Source organism: Hibiscus syriacus, unplaced genomic scaffold (assembly GCF_006381635.1).
Source record: "Hibiscus syriacus cultivar Baekdansim isolate YM2019G1 unplaced genomic scaffold, ASM638163v2 tig00010263_pilon, whole genome shotgun sequence".
Classification (NCBI taxonomy): Eukaryota; Viridiplantae; Streptophyta; class Magnoliopsida; order Malvales; family Malvaceae; genus Hibiscus; species Hibiscus syriacus.
Window position 1 is genome coordinate 645,281 of NW_024062210.1, and position 24,838 is coordinate 670,118.

At 35.3% G+C, this 24,838-nt stretch overlaps 4 protein-coding genes across 4 annotated transcripts; 2 read left to right on the forward strand and 2 right to left on the reverse strand.

Moving 5' to 3' along the window:
- Window positions 1–3,409: 3,409 nt before the first annotated feature.
- LOC120203816 (probable peroxygenase 4) lies at window positions 3,410–7,233 on the reverse strand. The gene is made up of 8 exons (XM_039203988.1): window positions 7,228–7,233; window positions 7,032–7,178; window positions 6,656–6,675; window positions 4,773–5,014; window positions 4,618–4,703; window positions 4,246–4,349; window positions 4,009–4,134; window positions 3,410–3,641 (listed from the first exon to the last, which is right to left on the reverse strand). Exons 1-8 carry the CDS (start codon window positions 7,231–7,233, stop codon window positions 3,488–3,490), a joined length of 885 nt encoding a protein of 294 aa, XP_039059919.1. The 3' UTR covers window positions 3,410–3,487.
- Window positions 7,234–8,914: 1,681 nt separating this feature from the next.
- LOC120203727 (probable calcium-binding protein CML25) lies at window positions 8,915–9,573 on the reverse strand. Its single transcript, XM_039203918.1, has one exon. The coding sequence runs from the start codon at window positions 9,545–9,547 to the stop codon at window positions 8,975–8,977; it is 573 nt and encodes a 190-aa protein (XP_039059849.1). The 5' UTR covers window positions 9,548–9,573; the 3' UTR covers window positions 8,915–8,974.
- A 1,402-nt stretch (window positions 9,574–10,975) lies between these two features.
- On the forward strand, window positions 10,976–14,278 carry LOC120203817 (uracil-DNA glycosylase, mitochondrial-like). Its single transcript, XM_039203989.1, has 7 exons — window positions 10,976–11,072; window positions 11,160–11,305; window positions 11,899–12,057; window positions 12,161–12,191; window positions 12,999–13,134; window positions 13,540–13,623; window positions 14,212–14,278. Exons 1-7 carry the CDS (start codon window positions 10,976–10,978, stop codon window positions 14,276–14,278), a joined length of 720 nt encoding a protein of 239 aa, XP_039059920.1.
- A 1,016-nt stretch (window positions 14,279–15,294) lies between these two features.
- On the forward strand, window positions 15,295–18,691 carry LOC120203673 (putative pentatricopeptide repeat-containing protein At2g02150). Its single transcript, XM_039203864.1, has 2 exons — window positions 15,295–17,628; window positions 18,605–18,691. Exon 1 carries the CDS (start codon window positions 15,389–15,391, stop codon window positions 17,411–17,413), a length of 2,025 nt encoding a protein of 674 aa, XP_039059795.1. The 5' UTR covers window positions 15,295–15,388; the 3' UTR covers window positions 17,414–17,628; window positions 18,605–18,691.
- Window positions 18,692–24,838: the final 6,147 nt, after the last annotated feature.

A 24,838-nucleotide genomic window follows, 5' to 3' on the forward strand; every position in this document is an offset into this window, starting at 1 on the left:
ATAGTGAGCCTGCAAGAGATGGAACTGGGGATGGTCCCCATACATCAGTATGAACCAATTCTAACCTTTCTGCCTTGGGTGTCTTGCCAATCTTTGCAAAACTGACTTTCTTTTGTTTGCCAAAGATGCAATCCTCACATAGTCCGACATCTACATTTTTTAGATCCGGCAGCTTCCCTTTTGACAAAAGTGTCTTCATCCCTTTCTCGCTCATATGGCCAAGCCTTTGGTGCCATAGGTTTGATTTTCCATCAGCATCTGCTACTGCAATGATATTCTCTAAATTTGAGGTTACATAGAGAGTACCAGTCTTCTTACCACGAGCAATGACGAGTGCTCCTTTGGTAATCTTCCATTCACAGCCTGAAAAGGTTGTGCTATATCCTTCTCCATCAAGCTGTCCAACAGAAATCAGATTTCTTTTGAGGCCAGGAATATGTCTCACTCCTGTCAGCTTCCAGGTGGTCTGGTTTGGCAACTTTAGTCGGATGTCTCCTTTTCCGACGATCTTTAAGGTTTCATCATCAGCAAGATGAACCTTCCCAAAATCACCACTGACATAGTTCTCCATGATTTCTTGGCATGGGGTGGAGTGGAAAGATGCCCCTGAATCCAAGATCCATGATTCAATCGGACTGTTGACGCTTAGAATCATGGCATCACCTGTCTCCTCTGTCACGTTGGCAGATTCCTGTGCACCGGTATCTTTCTTCAGTGCTCGGCAATCTCTTTTAAAGTGACCTTTCTTGCCACAATTATAACAGGTAAAATCTTTCTTTCCCGTTCTAGATTTTTCCCGTCTGGATTTTGATCTGCCACGATTTGAATATCTTTCTGAAGTTCTTCCTCTAGACTCCGTGTGCAAGGCTGAGGAGGTTGATGCTTCACCCGATTCTCTCCGTCGAATTTCTTCACTCAGTACCAGATCCCGAACATCGTCGAATTTTAATTTGCTGTTTCCCGACGAACTGCTGACTGCTGTAACAGTAGCATTCCAACTGTCTGGTAGAGATGATAAGAGAATTAAAGCTCGAACTTCATCATCGAACTCAATTTCCACTGAACTCAACTGGGTTGTGATTGTGTTGAGTTCATTTAGGTGTTGTGCCACCGATGCCCCTTCCGTCATCCGCAAATTGAATAATCGCCTCATCAAATGAACTTTGTTTGAGGCCGATGGTTTCTCATACATACTGGAGAAAGCCGCCATAAGACCCGCCGTGGTCTTTTCCTTTGCTATGTTGAAAGCAACATTTCGGGACAACGTCAGTCGGATGACTCCGAGGGCTTGTCGGTCGAGAAGAGCCCAGTCTTCATTCTTCATGCCCTCTGGTTGCTTTCCTGAGAGAGGTTGATAAAGATTTTTCTGGTACAGAAAATCTTCAATCTGCATCTTCCAAAAGCCAAAGTCCGCACCATCGAACTTTTCAATTTTCACCTTCCCTTCGTCTGCAGCCATCGCTTCCACTCGAATCTGGCTTCTTTTGGATCGTTTCTGACAATTCTTGCGAACCACCGTGTATTAGAACACCACCGTCGACAAACTCGTATCGCCGATCGAAATTTCACTATTCACAAAATTCACTATTCACGTGAATAGTAATGAATAGTAACCTCAGAGAAAAATTGACAAAATTCACAACCAAAAGCTCTGATTACCAGTTGTTAGGAAAATAAACCGAGTACAAGTAATTTCCCTATAACCAGATTAGTGAGAATGCGAAATAAAAGCGGAAAAATAATACCCGAAAATTGATAACGGAGTTCAGCCAATTGTGCTTACGTCTCCGGGCTGCTGCATATCTTTTACTAAGAGAGAAAATTTACAGGTGTTTACAAAACACTCACTACTCACAAGAAAGCTCTCTAGTATAGGAAGAAAGAAATGTTTTGGGATGATTTTGAAGCTAAATGGGTAAGGGTATTTATAGTAGAAACTTAGGGACTAATCTTTGAAAATACCCTAAAGTGCAATGACTAAAGTGAATTTACCCATTCCTATTTTCAACAAACATCTACCAAAATTTTACCAAACTTTGAAAAACATTTTTCAAAGAAACATTTTCCAAAGTTGGTTGCCAAACTTTGAAACTTTTAACAGGGGTAATCAATGTGCCTTTTGATTAACTTGAAGTAATAAATGAAGGTAGGTTAAGCTAAGATGGCTTACCCCCTCTGATTAGGTAATCCATCTCAAATTCTATAAACCAAAACTATGTGATAGGGAATAGGAAGTAGAGTAAGCTACGGTATCATTATCATATATATTTTGATATAATATTTTCTTACATCGACATTTTGGAAAGTCATGGATTGAATGAAGGATTTTCTTTTAATATTTTTGCTTAAGTTTGGTTTTGTTCAAGGTGTTTGATGTTTGTGTGGAACATTCAAAATTTCAAACGATTTAGGTGTTTTATAGTTTGCAATATTATTGAGAATTTTTTGTGCTTCGAAAATTGTAATTTGTAGATTAGAGTTTGTATGGCTCATGATTTGTTGTTAATAAAGTTGATGTACTCATTGTAAAAAATTGTAATATTAAACTTTAAAAATATAATTAATTAAATAATAATTCATGTAATATGTCTGATAGGGTTGGTAATTTTAAAAGTTTGAATCAAAATTTTCTTAGTCTCGTACAACGAACATATACTATATATATGTAACTATTTGGACATAGAATATATAATGAGAACAATATTTCATTTTACCATCAATGTTACTCAAAATAGATCATTGTTAATAATCATGGATTATAGATGTTTATACGGTCGAATCTGTCACTTATCAAACCAAATTTCCTAAAATTAAATCAATTTAATTTTTTGTTTAAATTTGAATTAAAATATATATAATTTTTAAAATCATTAATAGAACTAAATAATATTTGGATAATTTGGTCGGTAAAATGCTGCAACAATCGATTACCAACAGAAGAAGGAATAGCTGTCTGACCACATATGAAATGGTGCATGGGAAATATACATACGCCCACATAAGTGGAAGAATGAGGAGTTGTCCAATTATCGAATTTCAAATTTAATTTTAATTTAAGTTATTTTTTAATTAATCACTAATATTTGGTCTATTAACCGACTAATTTAAATCAGGTACTGTAGAGGCGAGACTCCCAATCCAATTTACTCCTTATGCAAACTCCAGGGTTTGAACCCTTGATCTTAAAAAATATAAAAATTAAAATAATAAAGTTAATTAAAAATAATATAAGTTATAAAAATATTATGCGGATATATAAATATCTAAAAAAAACCCTAAGATTTAGATATGATTATACACTCAATTACTTATATTACCATAAATGCAAGCCCCGAAGAGAATATTATTTCTCACATTTCCTCGTCAATTATTCTCAATCAACCATTCATTAATTTACATCGAACCAAAATCCAGCCAAGAAACCATAATAAAATCACAAATTAACTAAACCCATTTGGAATAAATTACTGATAAATGGGTTAATTAATTACTCTTTCTTTTTGGCAGCTCCTGATCTTTCCCTCTCCATTTGTTCAAACAAGCTTCCATCGTACACAGCTCTAATTGTCTCCTTCCTCAGCAATCCTTGATCATCTTTGCATAAAATGTATAAAGTCTTCCACTCCGTCAAGCTAGCAACCCTGCCATTTCAATTTTCCCCCATTAATTAGTAGACTATTGCTAATACATACATATAAATAAGGACAAATCTATATTTTGGTACTTGAATTTGGTTTTAAGATTCAATTTGCTACCTCTTGTTATTCTCCAATTAGGTACTCAAACATGATTATGTGGCTCAAATTGATACCTGAACTTAACTTCTTAGAAATTAGTTAAAAGAAACGTAAGTATCAATTTTAATTTAACTATTTTTGTGTATTGACATTTCAGGTTCTAACAGTTTGAATATTTGTCAAATTATACCTTTAGAGTCCAAAAGTTGTATATTCAAATACTTATTGGACCCCTATTAATTTTAAAATTAAACATCTTAACCCCTCTTACCATCCTCTGTAATCCTGGGGCTCCCTGTTAGCCTTGAGCATTGCCGAAAGTTCATCGGATGTTAAAGCATCAGGATGAGTACGAGCGAATTTGATAAATATTCGTTCGAACTTGGAGGGCACAAACCTAACATACATTCAAATTTGAGATACATATATATATACAATTTCAGAATTAGGTTTGCATAAAATAATCATGGAAAGAACCTGTCAAATATATTTGTTTAGATTTACGTACCTTCCTTGAGTATCATATACACCAGAGTCGCTCCCATGCTTTGCAAAATGGATATTCTTAACCTCAATGGGAAGCATAAGAGAATGAAGAGAAAATGGTTTTCCCTACATGCAAATTAAAAACCAATACTTCAATTTTATTCAATGGTTTTCTCCTTTAACTAGCACCCAAGAATAGGACAAAACCAATATAAGCCATTATTTATTATTTTTTAATGTTTAAGTCACTTTCCTATTTTATATTATGGGTTCTATTCAAGATTTTGCGATTGCCAATAACATGAAAATAAGAAAGATAAATACACTAAAATAATTTGAGACCAAGAAATGTATGGAAAAGGAAACACATTATATATAGAAAATGACAGCTTACTGAGCGAGTTTTGCGACTGAGGGCAACGTTGATAAGGAAGGAACTGAGCAAAGACAGTAAATAACCAGCCCCAATTGCTCGAAAACCTTTAGAAAAATCTCAAACTTTTAAGTAAAATAAATTCCATGTTGATCGAAATAAAAGAAAAGAAAGACCTGCAAAAGTCTCCCATGGATAAATAAAGCCATCGTGATTTCTGTCGAAGAATGCAACGTGTTTTTGCAGAACGTTTTCACCAGAAACCAATCCTCTCCCTTCATCATCATTACCTACTCCTGCATTTCCGCATTTCTCTTTAAATCGTGGATTCCATAAGCAGGAAAGATTGCAGTTTATGTATAAACATACCCTCCTGAAAATCTTTAGATGGCAGCGAAGAAGCCATGACTGAGGAATCCTTACGTACAAACAAAGAAGACGGGAAGAACAATGAGGCTTTTGATACATATATATATATATATATATAAGGAGTAGGTGACCAAATGTGAACACAAATTGAAGGAGCCGATAGTTGCCCTTTGCTTTACAGCAATAAAAAGCAAACACCTTATCTGGAAAAGCCACGCGCATCTTTTATGCCTTTGGCTGCACATCCTCTCTCCAACTCGGTTTTCACGTTCACTTTCTCAGCATCATCGTCGCCATTATCATTATTATTAAAAACATGAATTACGTAATTGGTCTAATAAGAAAAAAAAATGAATTAGTTCGCTTTTATTTTTCATTCGAAAAAACATATGAATTACGTGTACACTAGGATTAAATTGTTATAATACGATAAAACAATAGATCTCTTAAATAAAATAAATAGTTTAAATTTAAATAAATAAAATAAATTAGAATGAAATGATCATCCTTATATTGAACTTATGCGGTAGTTGATCTAGATTTAAAGATTAATAGATTGAATAAAATATTAAATTAATTTTTAAAATTATATTAATAATGAACTATATATGAAAATAATAATTTATGACACTATTTTAGACTCTTTCAGTCACGGAAAGACAAAACTAGAGGAAATGGAACCATTTATAACGTTAAATTGGAAATCGGGTTTCTCTTTATTCAAAAGATTAGGTTTTTGATTCCTTTCCAGAATTTAAAAATAAAAATGACCGTGTTTTGATAATTTGGTTTTAGTTCGAAAATTTAATTTAATTTTTTAAGATTTTTTTGTTCGATTTTAGAATAGAGATGAAGTAGCATTTAACTCTTTAATTTGACAATTTATGTTAATTTAGTATTACCGTTTTTTATCCGTATTATTGGTTGAATTTATTAAAGTTTTAATTTTAATGACATAAACTTAATATTGCATCAAATATTATAACTTTAGAATATTATATTATTAAAAAGTAAAAAAATAAAAAAATATTAAATTTGAAGACTAATTAAAAAAAAATTAGAGACAAAATTATAAAATATTATTAAATTTGAGATTAAACGTTAATTTATCTTTTTAAAATGTATCATTTTCAAAAATCAAATCAAAATTTTCTTATAGTTGAACAAATACGACAAACTAAAATAGAAAGATTAAGCTCAATTCAAACCATTATATTTCTAGGCATTGAAGTCAATCTAGATACACACATTTCATACTTTATTTTCTTTCTAAGTCTCCACCAATAATTTCTACAGGTGACAATGTTGAAACTAATAGGTCTGTTTGGTTGGCTAGAAAATTAAAAAAGTGTTGCCTCCATTGAAGGTATCCCCATTGAAAAAAGTGTTGAGATTTGGACGCAAGAGTAAATTGAGTCCGAGATTTATTGGGTCATACTGTATCCTTAAAAGAGTAGGACTTGTTGCATATAAGCTCTAGTTGCTTCCCCAGCTCTGTCGTATTCATGATGTCTTTTACATGTCCATGTTGAGGCTCTATCGTCCAGACCCTAGCCACATTATTCAGATATATGATGTTGAGTTGAGGCCAAATTTATCCTATGATGAGGAGCATGTTCAGATTTTGGATCCAGATGAGAGGGTGCTGAAGAGCAAGCATATCCCGATGGTAAAGGTTCAGTGGACTAACTGTGGTCTTGCAGAAGCCACCTGGGAGACAGAGGAATCAATAAAGACTCAATTTTTGCATCTGTTTGCTTCAGGTAAACTTTGAGGATGAAATTTCTTTTAGGGGGAGAATTGTCACAACCCTGTTTTAAAAAAATAAAAATAAAATAAATTATAAATTAACTTTGTTGATTTAGGGACTAAATTGCAAGTTTCAAAAGCTTGTAGCTTAATTTTGAACCTGTAGGAAGTTCAGGGACTTAACGCCAGCCATCACCCTACCGTTTAAGCTATGTCACTATTTGTGATATTTTTAAGTAAATATATTATTTAATTGGTTAAGTTCGGGTTATAACACCCAAATCCCCAAATTAATCCCTCCACAAATCCTTAGTTACCTGCCGTCTATACCATTGTCGAATATCAATTCGACCGCCGTAGCTTACACCACCACCCTCATCCGACTCGTCATCGACCGGTGACCAAAACCTCTCTAGTCCCTCACCGGAATTTGTCACTGATTGCCGTGGAAGCTCGCCAAGGAACTGCCGAAACCCCCTTCCCCCATCTCCTCAGTTAATCACTATTTCTAACATCCATCGTCGTCTGTTTGCTTCACCGCCGGCGTGGTTGAACTCCTTATCCTCATCCGCTCGAAACCTAACCCTTGGGTCATAATGTTGTCGATGTTTTCTTTATCGTCAGCGTGGGTACACGAGACTCTCCCGAGTATTCGACAGCTCGACCCAACTCTTCTCGATCCATTTAACCTCACGAGCTAGTGATTACTCATTCAAGCACTGCTGTAGAGCGTGGCGAAGCAGGTGCTCAGTAGGCCCCCTAACAATATGATTATTTTTATATGTATGTTCTACATGTTTTGAATGGTGAATGAATTATCTAATTTTAAATCCTGATTTATGATTCATGTTTTACTAATTATAATTAAGCTGGTAAATCCTTATGGACCTAATGCAACCCTTAGGTGGGCACCTAGGCCCACTGGGCCTCGGGTAAAACCTTATGGACCCTAAGTTACTTCCTTAGGGTGGTTCTTCTGCTTTCTGCATTGGGTAAGACCTTACGGCCTGAGGGTACTACCCTAAGGTGGGCTCCTATGCTTCGGCTAGGGTAAGACCTTATGGTTCAAGGTGTTCCCTTAGGTTGTCTCCTATACCCAATGAGTATAGGGTAAGTCCTTATGGATATAGTTTTGGGGGACTGCATTTCGGTGTACAAGAGGAGGTATAAATGAATTTTAAACTATAAAATCTCATTGATTACCTTATGTTACGTTACTGAATCATTTTTTGAATATTTAAATACAATGCTTATTTGCACTTTTGGGACACACTGAGCTTCCTATCTCATACCCCAAACTTTTCCTCTTTGAGATACTTTTGGATAGGCACCCCTTACTTGACACTTGGAGGATCGATACATCATCTACAATATTTTTGTTGTAATGTTTGTCTTTCAAACTACCCTTATTTGGTGACATGTGTCTATATTATTTGGTGTTACATGTTTTATGTCGTATTTTGATTTACTATTGATGTACGAGTTATCAAGATACTCGGTATTTGGATTACTTTCGACATTTTATAATTTATTATACACTTAATATTTTATGTCTTATATTATTTGTTTTAACTTATTTAATATTACTATGATTTAAGTTATTTTAAGATCGTTAACATAATCCTCTAATATTACTATGATTTAAGTTATTTTAAGATCGTTAACATAATCCACTAGATCTAATCATAACGTATAGGCTGAATCTAGGGGTTACAGATCCATTCAATTTTAGTCTCTCAGCCATTAACTCCAGTTCAATTTTAGTTCTTCAACCATGTTAGGGACTTAAACAAAAGGGGATTAACGGAAATTAATTGCAGAGAGACTTAAACCGGACGAACTGATAATGTAAGGGACTATTTACGCTTAATTTTTAAATTGATGACCAAAATCGATCAGATCATAAACAAAGAGGACTATTCACATAGTTTACCGTATTTACAACCACCGCCTTATATCGTGCTGATGCATGCTTTTATATCCTATCATATTTATCATAAATTTTAAATTCATATAATATATATCATATATCATATCGTATGTAAAAAAAGAAGTTATATACAGTTCAAAATAATCTATTGATTTTAGATATAAAAAACAAAGTTATTCATCTCGATGTTCGTATAAATATATATTAAATAAAATAAGATGATTATAAGAGAAAATATATACAAAAGTTCCACATAATCAAAAGCAGAGATCCCAGGAAAGAAAAAATTAGATCAATCGTGTTTTTGGACAATAAGAAGTATCTAAGAATTCATGGAACCATACCGTGCCTTGTACCAGCCATCATCATAACCTTAAACTCTTCGAAATCAATCAACCCATTTCCATCGTTATCGACGCCACTAATCATCTTTCTACATTCAGCAATGGAGCAATCATCCCCCAGGCTTTGAAGAACCTTATGAAGTTCCTCCGCCGAAATCGAACCGTTCCCGTCTAGATCATACACGGAGAACGCGTCTTTCAGATTCTCCAAAACCTCATTGGAATCCACCCCCTTGGTGTTCAGCTCCACGAATTCCTCGAAACCTATGAACCCATCGCCGTCGGCGTCGACCTCTTTGATCATCTTGTGGAGTTCTTCGTCGGAGAGTTTTTGGCCGAGGGAACCCATGATGGAACCGAGCTCCGACGACGAGATCTTGCCGTCGCCATTGGCGTCGAACTTCTTGAAGACTTCTTCGAGTTCTTGGAGCTGGATTTGGGTTGGGGATCGCATTGGATATTGAAAGAAGGGTGACCCGTTGGGCGGAACGGCCGGAGATGCTGATGAAGTAGGGGATGGTTGCTTCTTTTTCCGATTGAAAATCGACCGGAATCCCATTGGATTTTTTTTTTTGTATCTCTTTGAACGAGATTGAAGAGAAATTTAAAAAGAATAAGGGTTGATGGTCATCTATATATAATTGTCGAATGGGAAATCTTAATTTATGATTGTGGAATTAATTTTAGGATTTTTTTTTTCTATTTGAAAGAACATACGATATAAATGTGGAGGATGCTTGTGTTTGTCTCAGAGGGAGTTTAGGCGTGATTGCTTCACAAAATTTGTGGGAGGGAAAAACAATATAAATACTCTTATCTGTAATGAACTATCAATTGTTTCCTTAAATTAATAAATGTTGAAAAATATTTTATATTATTTATATCTATTAAAAATAATATATTAAATGAAAATTTTAATTAATGTACTCGTTGTTAAAGAACCACTTAGGAAGAGTATAGGAATCGCAAGTCTAAGTAGGCCACTTAGGAACTAGACGATCAAATGAAAGAGCAATATCCCCAACTTTTCATCTCAGGCAAGTTTGAGGATGAATTTTTCTTAAGGATGAGAGTTATAACAAAGATTCGATGCAGGGGATTCAATTGATTCGAAGAATTTGAAGGGTTTAGATGTTTATCTTCTTCATTATTTGAGAAGTCGATGAATGATTTCAAGTTTATAAAATCAGTTAAATCCTCAAACATCTTAGAAAGCTATACAAAAAGAATTTGATTGTATTAGTCACAAATCAAATCACATATAACATAAATCAAAATATGTATAACGATTAGAATTAATCAATAAACCATAAAAGGAACCTAATAAAAAAATTAAAATTTTTAAGATCACTTAAAACATTTATTTTATTAATTAAATATATTCTTAAACACCTTATCTCTCAAAAATTTTAATTAGGAAAAACAAGAACCAAATCAGATATAAATAGACAAAATTATGACTTTAGGACTAAATTGTAAAGATTTAAAATTATGGTATTGATGTCATGGCTCATGGTATCGATAATTAACCTAGTATGAATGCCTTTTACAAGGAATCAAAACCAATTTAAGATTCAAAAGCCCATGTATCAGTACGTATGTTGGTTATGGAATCCCAACAGTAAAAATGGACATTTTTGGCAATTTTAATAAACATTGGGGGCTTATAACACCCTTGGTTCAACCTAAATACAACCTTCATATACATCTAATATACTCTAAATGTGATATAAAATTATATTTAATACATCAAAAACATATATGACCAAAGATTTAGCATATCAAATTCTAAATGTGATATTTATGCAATAATAATGTACATAAATGCTTTCAAACATGTTAATTTGACATTCTTAATAAACTTAACCCATTTTCTCACACACACACACACACATGCGGGATACGTTGGGGGGAAATCATATCAACGAGGTGTCTCGTATGGTTAAGTGGACTGCTCCTCCTCTTAACTGGATGAAACTCAACATTGATGGCTCACAAAGACCAGCAACGGGAATGGCTACTTGCTGAGGTATCATTCGTGACCATGATGGTGCTTGGTTCTCGGGTTTTTTCTAAAGCTGTTGGTGTTTGCTCGGCGTTTGATGCTGATCTGTAGGGTATTTTGGAAGGGCTTTCTTTAGCTTGAGATCTTAGTTTACGCCAACTTATAGTGGAAACAGACTGCAAAGAGGCTCTTTCAGCTTTGAAGAGCGACGCGAATGGGAGATTTGGATCACCAATGGCACCACATATTGTGGAGCTTGTTAGGCGAGATTGGAGGATGCGTTTTGTGTTTGTTCCACACGAGTGCAATCGGGTGGCCGAGAACATGACAAGGTTGGCTTGATATCGTCCTCTTGGAGCTCATGTCTTCCATGATCCACCTCCTGAAGTAAACCAGGTCTTCTTGAGGATAGTGCTGCTGGATAGGCTATAGGATTATCCTGCTCATTAGTTTGCTGTTTCTTCTCATTCAAAAAAATAAAAATATTTAAAAATACAAAAAGGAAAAGAACAATTAGAAGTTGAGAAATTGATTGAAAATCTATAAAAGTTAAAAGGAGGACAACAATAAAGATGTCAAATATCTTTTTCTTTACTAGTAATGAGAAAAAAACAGATTAAACTAACAGCCTAGAGATACTGCACAACTTCATGTTCCTTATGCAAAACTTCCTCCACAGTTCTAGGGGAATCGAGGTACCTTCTATACTCAAATGGTGCAGTCCACGCCAACTTTGCCATCAAATCTGCACCATAATTGACTGCATGACTAACACCACTCTGTTCTTTTTTCATGTCTGTATTAGATTTTTTTTTATTAGAATTCATATCTGGAAATGTATTGGACACTGCTGTCACATGGATATTTAAAGGAATTGAAGTAACATAGATTTTTACTTATTTCAGGATCCATATCATGGACCTGGTCAAGCAATGGGGCTTTCATTTTCAGTGCCAGAGGGAGTGAAGATTCCTTCGAGCCTGGTGAATATATTTAAGGAACTTAAGCAGGATCTTGGATGTTCAATTCCATCTCATGGGAATCCGGAGAAATGGGCTGTTCAGGTGAAAATTGTGTGCCGGAACTGATGATTAAACCTATAAATAAAGAAAATATTGATTTCTTCTTATATTAGCTTCTTCCCTAACTATTTTAAATATCTTGTAGGGTGTTCTTTTGCTGAACACTGTTCTCCCTGGTAATTTTCTAGCCCATCCTTGAGTTTTTGATATTATTTTTATGTGAGCTTATGATTGAATTGTTATGACTTTGTTGACGGCAATATGTCCATTACATTCATGAAAAGATTATTATGGCAATGGGATGGTGGATCCTTGTTTAATAGTAAAACTCATAAGAGTTAAAAGAGAACCATTTAGCACGCATGAGTTGTAGTGAATTCATGAAAGAAGTAAGATAAAGCCATTAGGAGTCTGCAACATTCAACCCCTGAAATTAGATGCTGATATGCAGATACCAGTTTCTCAAAGCTGTTTCCTCTTGAGTAATTTAAAGGGGTTGTGGAGACTAAGATAGTTGCCTTCCTTGTTTATATAACAAAGTTAGTCATCCTGTGCAATTTTAACCTAAGGATTATTTTGCTCCCTCTTGATTTCATCTCCTTTGGAGATTGTTAAGTGGTTTAATCTCGTATCTGTTAAATATTAGATTTTTGTAGTCTTATATTAAACTTGGACTTTCCACTTATTGTCAAATGGTTTTAGATTAGATACTTAACATGGTATCAAAGCTTAAATTGTTGATCTTGTTTAACCCCATGTGTGTTTGATGACTTCTGGTAAGGTTGTCCACACGTAGGTTCATTGAGCTACAAGTGAGTAGTGCAAGTGATGTTATCTGACATATGTTATATATTGGGTTTCCTATGATCTCCAACTGGATTCTTAACAAAGATGACGTTTTACCTTTTTGTTTCTGTTATCCACTTCTCTTCTAATCTATAGCATTCCTGTTCCTTTTTTTCTCTTTCATTCCTGATATTCAGTTAGGAAGCATCAAGCTAATTCTCATGCAAAGAAAGGGTGGGAGGTATTTACTGATGCTGTTATTAAGACTATCTCACAAAAGAAGGAAGGAGTTGTGTTTCTTCTATGGGAGAACTCAGCTCAAGAGAAATTAAAGTGAGTCTTTTTTCGATCATATTCCATTCCTATTCCCACTTTTTGTATTTGTAATTCTAGGAATTTTTTTCTTGCACAAGTTAAATTGAGCCCTATATTAATGTCGGCCAACTCAACATGGATATGAGTTATGTTATTCAGACTTGAGTATGAGTATTGAATACGGATTTCGTACATGGATATTTCTAGAAAAATGAATCAGACCAACATAGGATTGAAAAGTAGTTTAAATCTGAAATATTTGCTACTGTATATATTCTTGCTCCATGCATCATACTATGTTGGTAAATTAAAGAGTGCACTGCAACGTTGGTGCAAGATATGCACTGTTCCAATGGGCGAACTAAAATATTTACCTTTATGATATTGACAAACTTGGTTGAGACTTCTCTTAATCTGGCACAGGTTGATTGATCAGACAAAGCATCACATTCTCAAGGCAGCTCATCCTTCTGGTTTGTCTGCAAATAGAGGCTGCTTTGGTTGCAGGTTAGTATGGATAGGCACAAGTTCTCTACTTCGTGATTTGCACTCTGAGTCTTCTGTCTTTGATATATATATATGTGTGTGTGTGTGTGTGTGTGTAATTTTTGGTTTTTGGATTCCATGATGGTGGTTGGTTTAATTTGATTGTATTTTATGGAACCAACAATGGACTAATAGAACTTACGCATTAAATAGTTATATCAGTAGGACTTGGATAAGAGTGTGACATAGTATGTTCAGATAAGCATATTTCTTTTTCAAGATTTACATGCTTTTTTGGAGGTCATTGTAAGAACATACATCTCATTATCTATATTTAGATATGCATCGAACATGGATAAATAAAATGCGGGTACTTGAAGAAAAATGAACTGTTGGAGCAACATAGTTAAATAGTAGCAAAAACAAATAACTGAGTACTGATTACCATTTGCCCTTTTATATTTGTTTTCGTGATTGTTATTCAAAATCTCTTATAGTTTCGAGGTCTTACTTTGCAGGCTATATAAAAGTATCACTTACTGATGGCTATGGTCAAGTCCCCATCTATCTTATCTAATTATCCCTAATTTCTTGGAACATTTCAAACAGGCATTTCTCTCCCACAAACCAACTTTTGGAGCAAATGGGGACTGACCCTATAGATTGGCAACTTTGATTTCAACCATCATCTTTTGTGAGGACATATTTTGTGTGCAAACTAATCTAGATAGCTTTCTACTTGAATTTTCTAGAACGGCAAAAGCTTTGTTGATTTGTTGCAGAAACTCGGTTGCGATATCGCAATAGGCACATTTTGGGATGGGATTTGTAATGGTATGTGACCCTTCCACCAGCTCTCGGAGCCTATTTGTGTACAAGTCACCAAATATTGTGCAATGATATCGTGATCATAACGATGTCCTCGATGAATTTGGGCTACGGGTTTGTTTTGTTGACTGAACAGGAGTTCCTGTGCCCATATATCTCATGGATACTGATCTAGCAGGCGAAGAAGTCGGAAGAAGTGTAGTTGCACTAAGTATCGACATCAGTGAATCATGCTGGCTAAGATTAACTGTAACGAAATCAACAATTGATTTTCTTAGTGCATAGCAAATCCATACATTTATAATCAAGAAAGTAAATAGCAAAGTATTCAATAAAAAAAGCATTTGAGGGTAAATGTAACTTAGAATACTCTTCAACACAAAATAAATCATGACTAGCTGGCTCTGCTATGGAGTTCTCAATCACTAACTCAGGCTTCCCTATGAATCAATTATTGGGTATCGATCACTCTCTCAAAAGTTGCAAGCGTCTGCAACCTTTCGTCCTTAGCATGATTCCTGTCAATCCATTTAGTATTCTGTTTTGCAGAAGCGACGATCTTTCTGATCAAAGCAACAATCTTTCTGATATGTAACTTCAACAGCTACTTTAGACAGTGATTCTCTCCCGTAACAATTTAAAACTACTTTTCAAAAGCACTTTTCCACCTTATTTTTGAAAAACAATGCTACACGGGCCTATTATATAAGTATAGAAGACCGCGCTTCAACACTTTGGGTTGGAGCGGGCTGAAATGCTAAGAACTAGAAGCCCAACATATCTTCATAATCAACCCATGATTCTACGCGCCACAGTCTATCACAGTAGAGACCTTCTGCTACATCGTTAAACCCTAACCAAAACCAACTAAAACTCATTTCCCAGTTCTCAGTTCTCACTCAAACCACACTCAAATTTGTTGAAAAAAAGAAGAAAAAATGCCATCTCAGCTTCAAAAATGAAGCTAGTATTTGCAACTCTAAGTTCCCTCATCAAAATGCTCGTATCTCTCCGCAATCTCTTTCACTTCAACCGCAGAATCCCTATCAGAGTAAGCCACCCTTTTCTTCTCTTTCAAAACCCACAATCCAATAACTCTCTTGTTGTCTGCCCTTTTGTTTTATTCACTAGTTTTTGTTTCGTGATCAAGCTCCCATTTGGTACCAAGTCTGATTGCAATACCAGTAACTTTTTAGATGATCTCTATAAGGACTCGTTGTGTAAAATCATTCGACAAGACCAATGGAATGATCCAAATATCGTGAATTTGTTTGGTTCAAGCTTGGCGCCCATTTGGGTGTCCAATATTTTGGTTGGTTTGAAACAGGAACCTCATTTGGCATTGAAGTTCTTCAAACGGGCGAAAACCCAGAAAGGGTTTAGCCCTACAAGTGAATCATATTGTAGATTAGTGCACATTTTGTTTTATGGCAGAATGTATTTTGATGCTACTGCTGTTCTTAAGGAATTCATTTTGTCAAGGCGTGGAGTAGTAGTGATAGATTGTATGTGCAAAGAAGGGGAATTGGAGACTGCAAGAATATTATTCGGACAAATGAAAGAGATCGATCTAACTCCAGATGTTGTTACTTACAACTCCCTAATTGATGGATATGGAAAGGTAGGATTATTGGATGAAGCCCTTTTCTTTTTTGAAGAGATGAAGGATGTAGCATGCCAGCCTGATGTAATTACTTACAATGCCTTGATAAACTGCTTTTGTAAATTTCAGACGATGCCTCGAGCTTTTGAGTTTTTTCACCAAATGAGGAAGAAGGGGTTGAAACCAAATGTTGTTACTTATAGCACGCTTATTGATGCTTTTTGCAAGGAAGGGATGATGCAGCAAGGGATTAAATTCTTAGTTGATATGAAGCGGCTTGGGCTTTTACCTAATGAGTATACTTATACTTCTTTAATTGATGCAAATTGTAAAGCTGGCAACCTAACTGAAGCATTGAAGCTGGCTAATGAGATGTTGCAGGCAAATATTGACTTGAACATTATTACGTATACAGCTATAATTGATGGTCTTTGTGAAGCAGGGCGTATAGCGGAAGCAGATGACATTTTTAGGGCAATTCTGAAAGCTGGATTAACACCTAATGTGCAAATCTATACCACCCTCGCTCATGGCTATATGAAAGTTAAGAAGATGGAGTGTGCCTTGAATCTTTTGCAAGAAATGAAGGAGAAAAGCATTAGTCCGGACCTTTTGTTTCATGGAACTGTCATTTGGGGACTATGCAATTGGGACAAGGTCGAAGAAACTAAATTTGTCATTAGTGAAATGAAGGAATCTGGATTGAGTTTAAATCCGGTCATATATACTACAATCATGGATTCTTATTTTAAGACGGGAAAAACCACTGAGGCACTGAATCTGCTAGAGGAAATGTGGGATCTCGGTATAGAAGTTACGGTTGTTACTTTTTGTGTTTTGATTGATGGTTTGTGCAAAACAGGATTGGTTCTAGAGGCAATTAATTATTTCAACAGAATGCCGGAGTTCAATTTGCAACCTAATGTCACAGTTTATACAATATTGATTGATGGCCTCTGTAAAAATAATTTCATTGAAGCAGCCAAAAGTATGTTCGATGAAATGCTAAGTAAAAATTTGGTTCCGGATAAAACTGCTTACACTGCTTTAATAGACGGAAATCTAAAGCACGGAAATTTTAAGGAAGCATTGAATCTGCGGAACAGAATGATTGAAATGGCCGTGGAGCTTGATTTGCCGGCTTACACTTCCCTGGTTTCGGGGTTTTGCCGGTGTGGTCAGTTACAGCAAGCAAGAGAATTTCTGGATGAGATGATAAGCAAGCATATCCTTCCTGATGAAATTCTTTGCATTGGTATATTAAGGAAGTACTATGAGCTTGGACATGTTGTTGAAGCCATTGAGTTGCAAAATGAAATGGCTAAAAGGGGTTTAATTACTAGTCCCGTCCATCATGTTTTTCCGAGTGTGCAAACCTAAGGACTAATTGTCTGGTTATCTTGTTCAAGCTGTGCAGATAACATGAATTGGAGGATTGGGGTGTACCATAATAAAGAATAAGAAACTGAAGGTAGTCATTGTCTTGAGAATGCAAACATAAGTGATGCTAAACCGTGACCACATTTCATTTGGAGTCGAATGAGCTTTTGATGCACCGTGCCTAGATCGTATCTTCCATCCCTTGATGCTTACTGGTTAGTTATAATCACAACTGGAAACTTTGGTTTCTTCAATGCATAGAAACAGTGGGAAATGCGTATCATATTGATACATAATTTTTTAGGATGAAATTACAGTTTAAGAACTAGAAAAACAATAAAAAACTAGATTGTTTTCCTATACTCTTCCATATTTTCTTTTATTTCTAATATTATCATATAATATTGAAAGTGACTGGGTTCATCCTTACTTGGACTGTTTAGAAGGTTGTGTTCGCAATGCTAAAAGTGTTAGAGGAACTAAACATTTCAAAGAATTAAAACCAACCTATGTTACTTAGACTCAAGTGTAAGTTTTAGATATGGGTATGTCTCTGACACAGCTTTGTTCAATGTTTTTCAAAGTTTTCCATGCATTTGGAGGGTCTTTGTAAGGTCATACCCCATACCCGTGTCCGCATATGCATTGGACATGATCGTTTGGCATGTGTACTTTGAGGAAAATGTGTTGGAGTAAAATAAAAAATTGCTGTGGCAAATTGTGGTTGCTTCCAGAAGTTGTTTTGTGCCCACTAACTGCCACGATAACAATATGAACACTCCTGTGGAGAGCTCATAGTCTGAGGTTGCATATGCATTGGACATGATCGTTTGGCATGTGTACTTTGAGGAAAATGTGTTGGAGTAAAATAAAAAATTGCTGTGGCAAATTGTGGTTGCTTCCAGAAGTTGTTTTGTGCCCACTAACTGCCACGATAACAATATGAACACTCCTGTGGAGAGCTCATAGTCTGAGGTTACATTTATGCCACATGAACTTTTTTCTGAAAATCCTTTGATCTTATGTAGAGCTGTAAGCTTTGTTGTTCAAGAATATGACTACCCCTTTTGTCAATTCAGTCATCTTTTTCTTCGCTAGCTTTCGTGTCAGGGTTGCTTTTAAGTTGACCAGTATGATGCGTAATACGATGGGTTTCATTTTTTAATTTTTTTGTCAACTTTTATCATTTAGGTAAAGCAGAGCTGCATCCGCTGCCCGCATACAGCCATCTACTCTAATTGTCGGTGCAGATTAAGAGGTTTAGAGCAGATGATACTATTCTCTTTATCAGGTAAATTTTAGTATTATATATAATGTGCATGTGCATGTGTGATGCGTGTGTATGTACATCCATACATACGTATTTTATATGGGGAACAAGCGCCACAAACTTTAATTGATTTCTCGTTTCCGTTTTTTTGTTTCCATGTTTATCAACGAGTAATTATTTCTTACATGCCAAAATTCTTAAATACTAATGATGTCTATATTGGATTTATAGGTACTTTGTTGATTGGAGTTTCTTTTTTCTTCAAGTTTGTAGGGGACAGTTATAGTCACAAGTATCCATGTTTTGACGGATGAGTTTGATTACTTCTTTAAGAGGACACCCCATAGTTGACATTATCACTAATTGTTTAACTGATGGTTTAGAGCTATAGGATTGTTGATGTGTTTCTCGTAATGGAGTTAGTGAACATGTGTAAACTGACGACAAAGGCTGTGTTTGACCTGCAAACACAGGAGATCAAATGGACATTGGAGTTTGAATTCCAAGACATGCTTTGATGTCGAAGTCCACGAAGGAGAATGTAAGAGTTCTGGGAAAGCTTTTTTTGGGATAGTGTTTTACCCACTCTCTTATACCTTGTTCTACTGATATAAGACGTATATTACGTTGGTGGCGGTAAATGCCTGGCATGTAGAGCTCCGGGTAATGTCATTCATAACAGGGATTGTCTGCATCGGAGACAACATTGACAGTGAAGCAGAAAACTGCATAGACTGCGGTAGACCCCCTTGTTGGATTTCTGGGCCCATAGACATTGAGCCAACTAGGAGAGCGTTGAACTGACGAGGCAGGCAGTGTTTGATCCGCAAACATAGCAGATAATCTAATGGCCGTTGGTGTTTGAATTCCTGGATGAGTCAATGAAGGTTCAGAGGATCTATCTATGTATACCTACTCTTTTATGTCTGATTGATGGGCAGTTGTAGGCTCGGCGAGTATAAAACAAATATACCTTGTTTTTGGAGATGACAGATGGCTGGCATGTAAAAGCTCTGGGTAAATGCTGGGCATAACAATGACTGGTGCGTCAAAGACAACACAGATATTGAAGCTGGACAGAAAATGGCCGATGCCCGGCGTCGGAATTCTGGTGCCTTCTGCAACGATCCAATGAGAAGACTAAACATTCTCACCAGCTAACTTGATTTCATGAGAGTGAATAGTTTGTAAATCTTGTGAATTTTCCTTCTGTTTCATAGGCATTTATGTGAAGTGTAAGGACTAGTTTAGAGTTTGTAAGCTTTTCATTGTTTCGGAGGCGTTTGGGTTCCAACATGTGTCTTCTTAACAAATCACTTTCTTTAACATACAATACTATTTCTTAATAAGCATATTCATTTCTCCATTTGGCGCATCTTTTTAATCATGGATAATGTACTCATATTCTGTAAATATAATTATTCAAATTTAAATAACGGACCTTTCTCTTTCCTTCTTTATGGGATAAATGTTTTGTTTTCTCTTAAATTGCTGGTCCCAGTTTTTTACTATGAGGCTTCCAGTTCCTTTTTCTGTAAATATCTATTACATCAGCTGAGCATTAGACATATCTTTCTTTATGCAGTGCTCCGGTGACTGATAGGCAGACTATAGTAGATGATTTCAATAACGATACTTCTATGTTTGCGTGCTTGTTGTCCACGAGAGCTGGAGGGCAGGGTTTGAATTTGACAGGAGCTGACACTGTAATTATTCATGACATGGATTTTAATCCACAGATTGACCGTTAGTTTGAAGATCGTTCCCACCGAATTGGCCAAACTAGGCCAGTTACTATATACAGGTGCTCGAAAATGCTCTTCTTTTTCCTTCTCTTTCTGTTCTCCTTTTCGGCTCAACACATTATGAAGTTCCAGATGCAAATTCTACATACTTTACCGTGAACACTTGGATCATTTGCAGGCTGGTTACTAAAGGTACTGTTGATTAGAATGTTTATGAGATTGCAAAAAGGAAGTTGACCCTGGATGCTGCAGTGCTAGAGTCCGGTGTGAATGTAGAGAATGAAGGTGACACATCCGAGAAAACGATGGGACAGATACTGGCATCGCTACTGATGAGCTAGAACTACACAAGTATGTGATAGATTTTTGTTTTTTTTTTTACATTTGCTAATTCTTTGTATATGTGGCACCTTTGTTATATCAGTTGGTATTTGAAAAGAAAATGAACTTAAATCATTAGTTTAGGTTTGGGGCCATTTGAGGGGAAAATCAACCTTCATAAATTTCAGGCCATGCCTCTAAATCAGTATTAAGTTTCCCAAAACACCAACTTAGAATAATTTCAACGGGAAAATGACCAGGAAGAGAGATGGTGACTTTTCGACGCCTTTAAAATAGGAAGTATCAATTATCTTGATTTGGAGGGTAATTGTTTGATATCATGGGGTATGTGTTCAACAATAGAAACACATACAAAGTTGTACAAGAATCAAAAGGTCTTCTCTATTGATTGAGTCGGACATCCCACGTGATTTATTTTTCTTTCCCTAAGCTATTTATAGTTCAATTTGCATTTTATGCTTTTTTAAATCATGTAATTGGCATATAGTATATAGTACGCATAAGTTCCCTATTCAAAGCACGAGGGAGGGAATATTTAATGGCCCGTGTGGTGGGCTGGAGGCTGAGTAGAGAGGCAGGTCCATAGACGATGGGCCACCCCAGGGTGGGGGCACCCCTACATTTGACTATTACTGCCCCATCACCGTGGACCGTAACACCATTTCTATACCAAGGTATTTCATGTCTCCTTTTCTTTATTCATGAGATAGTCTTTTAGAAATTTACTCGTTTCTATTTAATGCATTCAGAATATTGATGCGAAGTTAAGAGTTTCGAATACAATGCATATTCAAAATACTTAAAATCCCCCCAACACGCTAATAATATTTTAGGCTTGTGCTATACTTTTTTCCCCACCTCTTTTTGTATATTCCGAAAACTTACGAAATAGGTTACCATTTTAAATATTTACATATATGGTCAAACTAAATAATATCAATTACAGAATAAAGTAATTTTATTTTTTCACATAGAATTTATAATAGAATATTAACTATTTAATTTGGTTTTATGTAATTTCAGCCCTGGACTGGGTGAGTCACCCTTACCTAAACTTTTGTTGTACCAAAAAAAATAATCAACAATTACGAATTCAAAATTCATATATTAGTTATTATCCGATGCAGATTTATAACAGATTCAAATATGAATCTAATTCAAAATGTACATTTATCATTATATATAGTTTAAAACTAATATATAAACTTATATTATATAAGATATTTACAAATAAGGTCAAACAAAATAGTTTGATTTTTGAATTAACTAAGTAAATTGATTATGCTCATGGATGGATTGAGGAGTGCAACGGTAGTTGCACCTTCTAAAAGAATTTTATTCTCGTGTAATTTTGAGTATCCGTAATTGTAAATTGTATATTTAAATTCAATTTGAGAGTCCAAAGCATGAAAAACCAACATGATAATAAATAAACGCTAAAGATATAGAAAAACATGCTATAAATGTAGAATAAAACATATCATAAAGGTGGATTTATTAAAAATTAGAAAACAAGATAAAAGTAAAGATAAGATATAATAAAAAAATGAATACCGATAGTTGATGACTAGCACTAAAATTAGTGTTGCCGCTAATCACAAATATGAAGAAGAAAACTAACAGTCACCAAGGGAAAAGAGAAAATTAGGATTTTTAGAAGGGACTCAAGTACATTAATACATCTCTTAAAATTTTAATAAAAAATGAATATTTATCGAATTGTAATTAGAAACCAAGAACTAAAATTCTTTACATAAACACGAAAAAAATCGCTTCCTTTATTTTACCAACAATGTAGGATATTTTACATTTACAATAAAAAATGTGGATAATTATAACGAGTATGGGAATAAAATGTAAACGAAGTTGAAGTGGTGGATTAAAGGGGTGACATAGAGGCGGGCGGAGGGTCGTGCTCACAGTGCTCGTCTCTAATACTTAAATGTTTGAATCCAAAGAAGGTGCAAATTAAGCAGAGTAAATGAAAAGAAGGCAATGGATGAGGCATCGCCAAGTGTCGTTCAAAATCCACATGTCACCATCGGTTCACATGCATGGAATCAACTTCACATGCATCTCTTTCTTTCTCGACTTTCATTCTTGTTCGTATTCTGGGTGTCCACTTTCACTTCCACCATCTGCATATTAATTGCTTTTAATTTTGTGTGTTTTGGATTGTTTGAAACTCGCCAATTTGCATTCACTGCTGTGGGTGTCAGTGAATGGTATCCCAAAGTTCAAATTTGGGGGTTTCAAATATCATATTCTGTGCTGCCCTTCTTCAACTTATAGATTTCATGTACTTCCACCACTTTACCACACAAAACTCCACACTGTTGCCTTCTTATTACATTTTAAGGCTTACGTCTCTCTCTCCAATTAACTTTGGCGATAATCTGGCCCTTAATCCAAGTAGTAATCTACGACTCTAATATTTGTCATGACGTTATTATAAAATGGACAGCGAGAATGACTGCCACAAGGGCAGCTCAGCAGCCATGTCAGCAATCAAGTCTGGAGGAGGAGTCGCCTGAAAGAAGGGGGCATAGTAATAAATTTGATGTCACTTTTGTAGATGTTATGGACGTTACATAACATGTAATTACTGCAACAGACATTTTGTTTCTCAAAAATATAATATTTTTAGAATAGTATATTTATACATTCTGTAATCATAATTTAATAATTTAATATTAATCCTTTAAGATTTTTTGAATATTATAAACGAAAAAAAAGTACCAAATAAGAGAGATGGTTGGGATGAGATCAATATATACAGCATTGACCCAGCTCTCTCCAATATCTCGTATGTCAAAAGTCAGTTTTGGAGGCTTAAAAAATCAGATTTTTCTGTGCAATAAATGCACCAAATGGGGCAGACAAAATCAACTGTAAATTATTGAATTATTTGGCATGGGATAATTCACATTTAGTCATTGTAATTTAGGGTATTTACAAATTAATCCTTAAAGCTTCAATTATAAATACTCTAGCTCATTTAGCTACAAAATCATCCCAAAACATTCTAGCTTTCTTCCAATACTAGAGAGAATTTAGAGAGTTTCTTGAGAGTTGTTTTCTCCTTTTTATCAAGAGAGAATTATCATTGTTTTCTCCTTGGTCGATTGAGAGAAGTTGTAATTCCTATTTTCTCATAGTGAAATTCTTCTACCGTTGCCCGTGGTTTTTACCCTATATTATTCAGGGGTTTTCCACGTAAATTTGTGTCTCTTTTATCTTCATTTTTATTTTCTCAAATTATTAATTGCGATTTTGCTCTATCCGATAGCCGTCTTCCGCAAAAATTGGTATCATAGCCAAATTAGAGTGTGTAATATCTGCTTATTGTCTTTGTGGTTGCTACCAAAAGGTGGATCCTCCAACATAAGAAAGTAAGAAGTTATTACCCATTCTTTGAAGGTTCCAGAGAACTATTCACGATAGTGAAATAGTGAGAGCTATCCGTAAACGAAGCAATGGCAACGAAATTTGATATTGAAAAGTTCAATGGGAGAAATTTCTCATTGTGGAAATTGAAGATGAAGGTCATCATGAGGAAAGATGGTTGTCTAGCAGCTATCAGCGAAAGGCCAGTAGATTTCACAGACGACAACAAATGGATCGAAATGGACGAAAATGCTATGGCAAACTTTCATCTAGCATTAGTAGATGAAATATTGTCAAGTATCGTGGAGAAGAAGACAACTAAGGAGATATGAGATCATCTCACCAAACTGTACGAGGCCACATCACTGCACAATAAAATTTTCCTTAAGAGAAAATTATACACTCTCCGTATGCCAGAATCTACTTCAGTGACAGATCACTTAAATACACTGAACACTTTATTTTCTCAGCTTACATCCTTAAGCTGTAAAATAGGAGAACAAGAATGTGCTGAACTTCTACTTCAAAGTTTATCGGATTCGTATGATCAACTCATCATCAACTTGACAAACAGTAATGTCATCAGTCTAGTCTTCGATGACGTTGCAGCTGATGTTCTACAAGAAGAAAATCGGCGCAAGAAGAAGAAAGACAGACAAGTAAATCTGCAACAAGCAGAAG

Excerpts from the sequence above, each read along its gene's own strand:
- LOC120203816 (XM_039203988.1), bottom strand. Across the intron at positions 4,135-4,245 it reads GTATATGATACTCAAGGAAG|GTTTGTGCCCTCCAAGTTCG; the intron begins GTACGTAAATCT and ends AATGTATGTTAG. Across the intron at positions 3,642-4,008 it reads CCCCAGGATTACAGAGGATG|GGTTGCTAGCTTGACGGAGT; the intron begins GTAAGAGGGGTT and ends TTGAAATGGCAG.
- LOC120203727 (XM_039203918.1), bottom strand. The coding sequence starts at position 9,547 with ATGGGATTCCGGTCGATTTTCAATCGGAAAAAGAAGCAACCATCCCCT.
- LOC120203817 (XM_039203989.1), top strand. The coding sequence starts at position 10,976 with ATGGCTCACAAAGACCAGCAACGGGAATGGCTACTTGCTGAGGTATCA. Across the intron at positions 11,306-11,898 it reads TTCCACACGAGTGCAATCGG|GATCCATATCATGGACCTGG; the intron begins GTGGCCGAGAAC and ends TACTTATTTCAG. Across the intron at positions 12,192-12,998 it reads GCTGAACACTGTTCTCCCTG|TTAGGAAGCATCAAGCTAAT; the intron begins GTAATTTTCTAG and ends CCTGATATTCAG.
- LOC120203673 (XM_039203864.1), top strand. The coding sequence starts at position 15,389 with ATGAAGCTAGTATTTGCAACTCTAAGTTCCCTCATCAAAATGCTCGTA.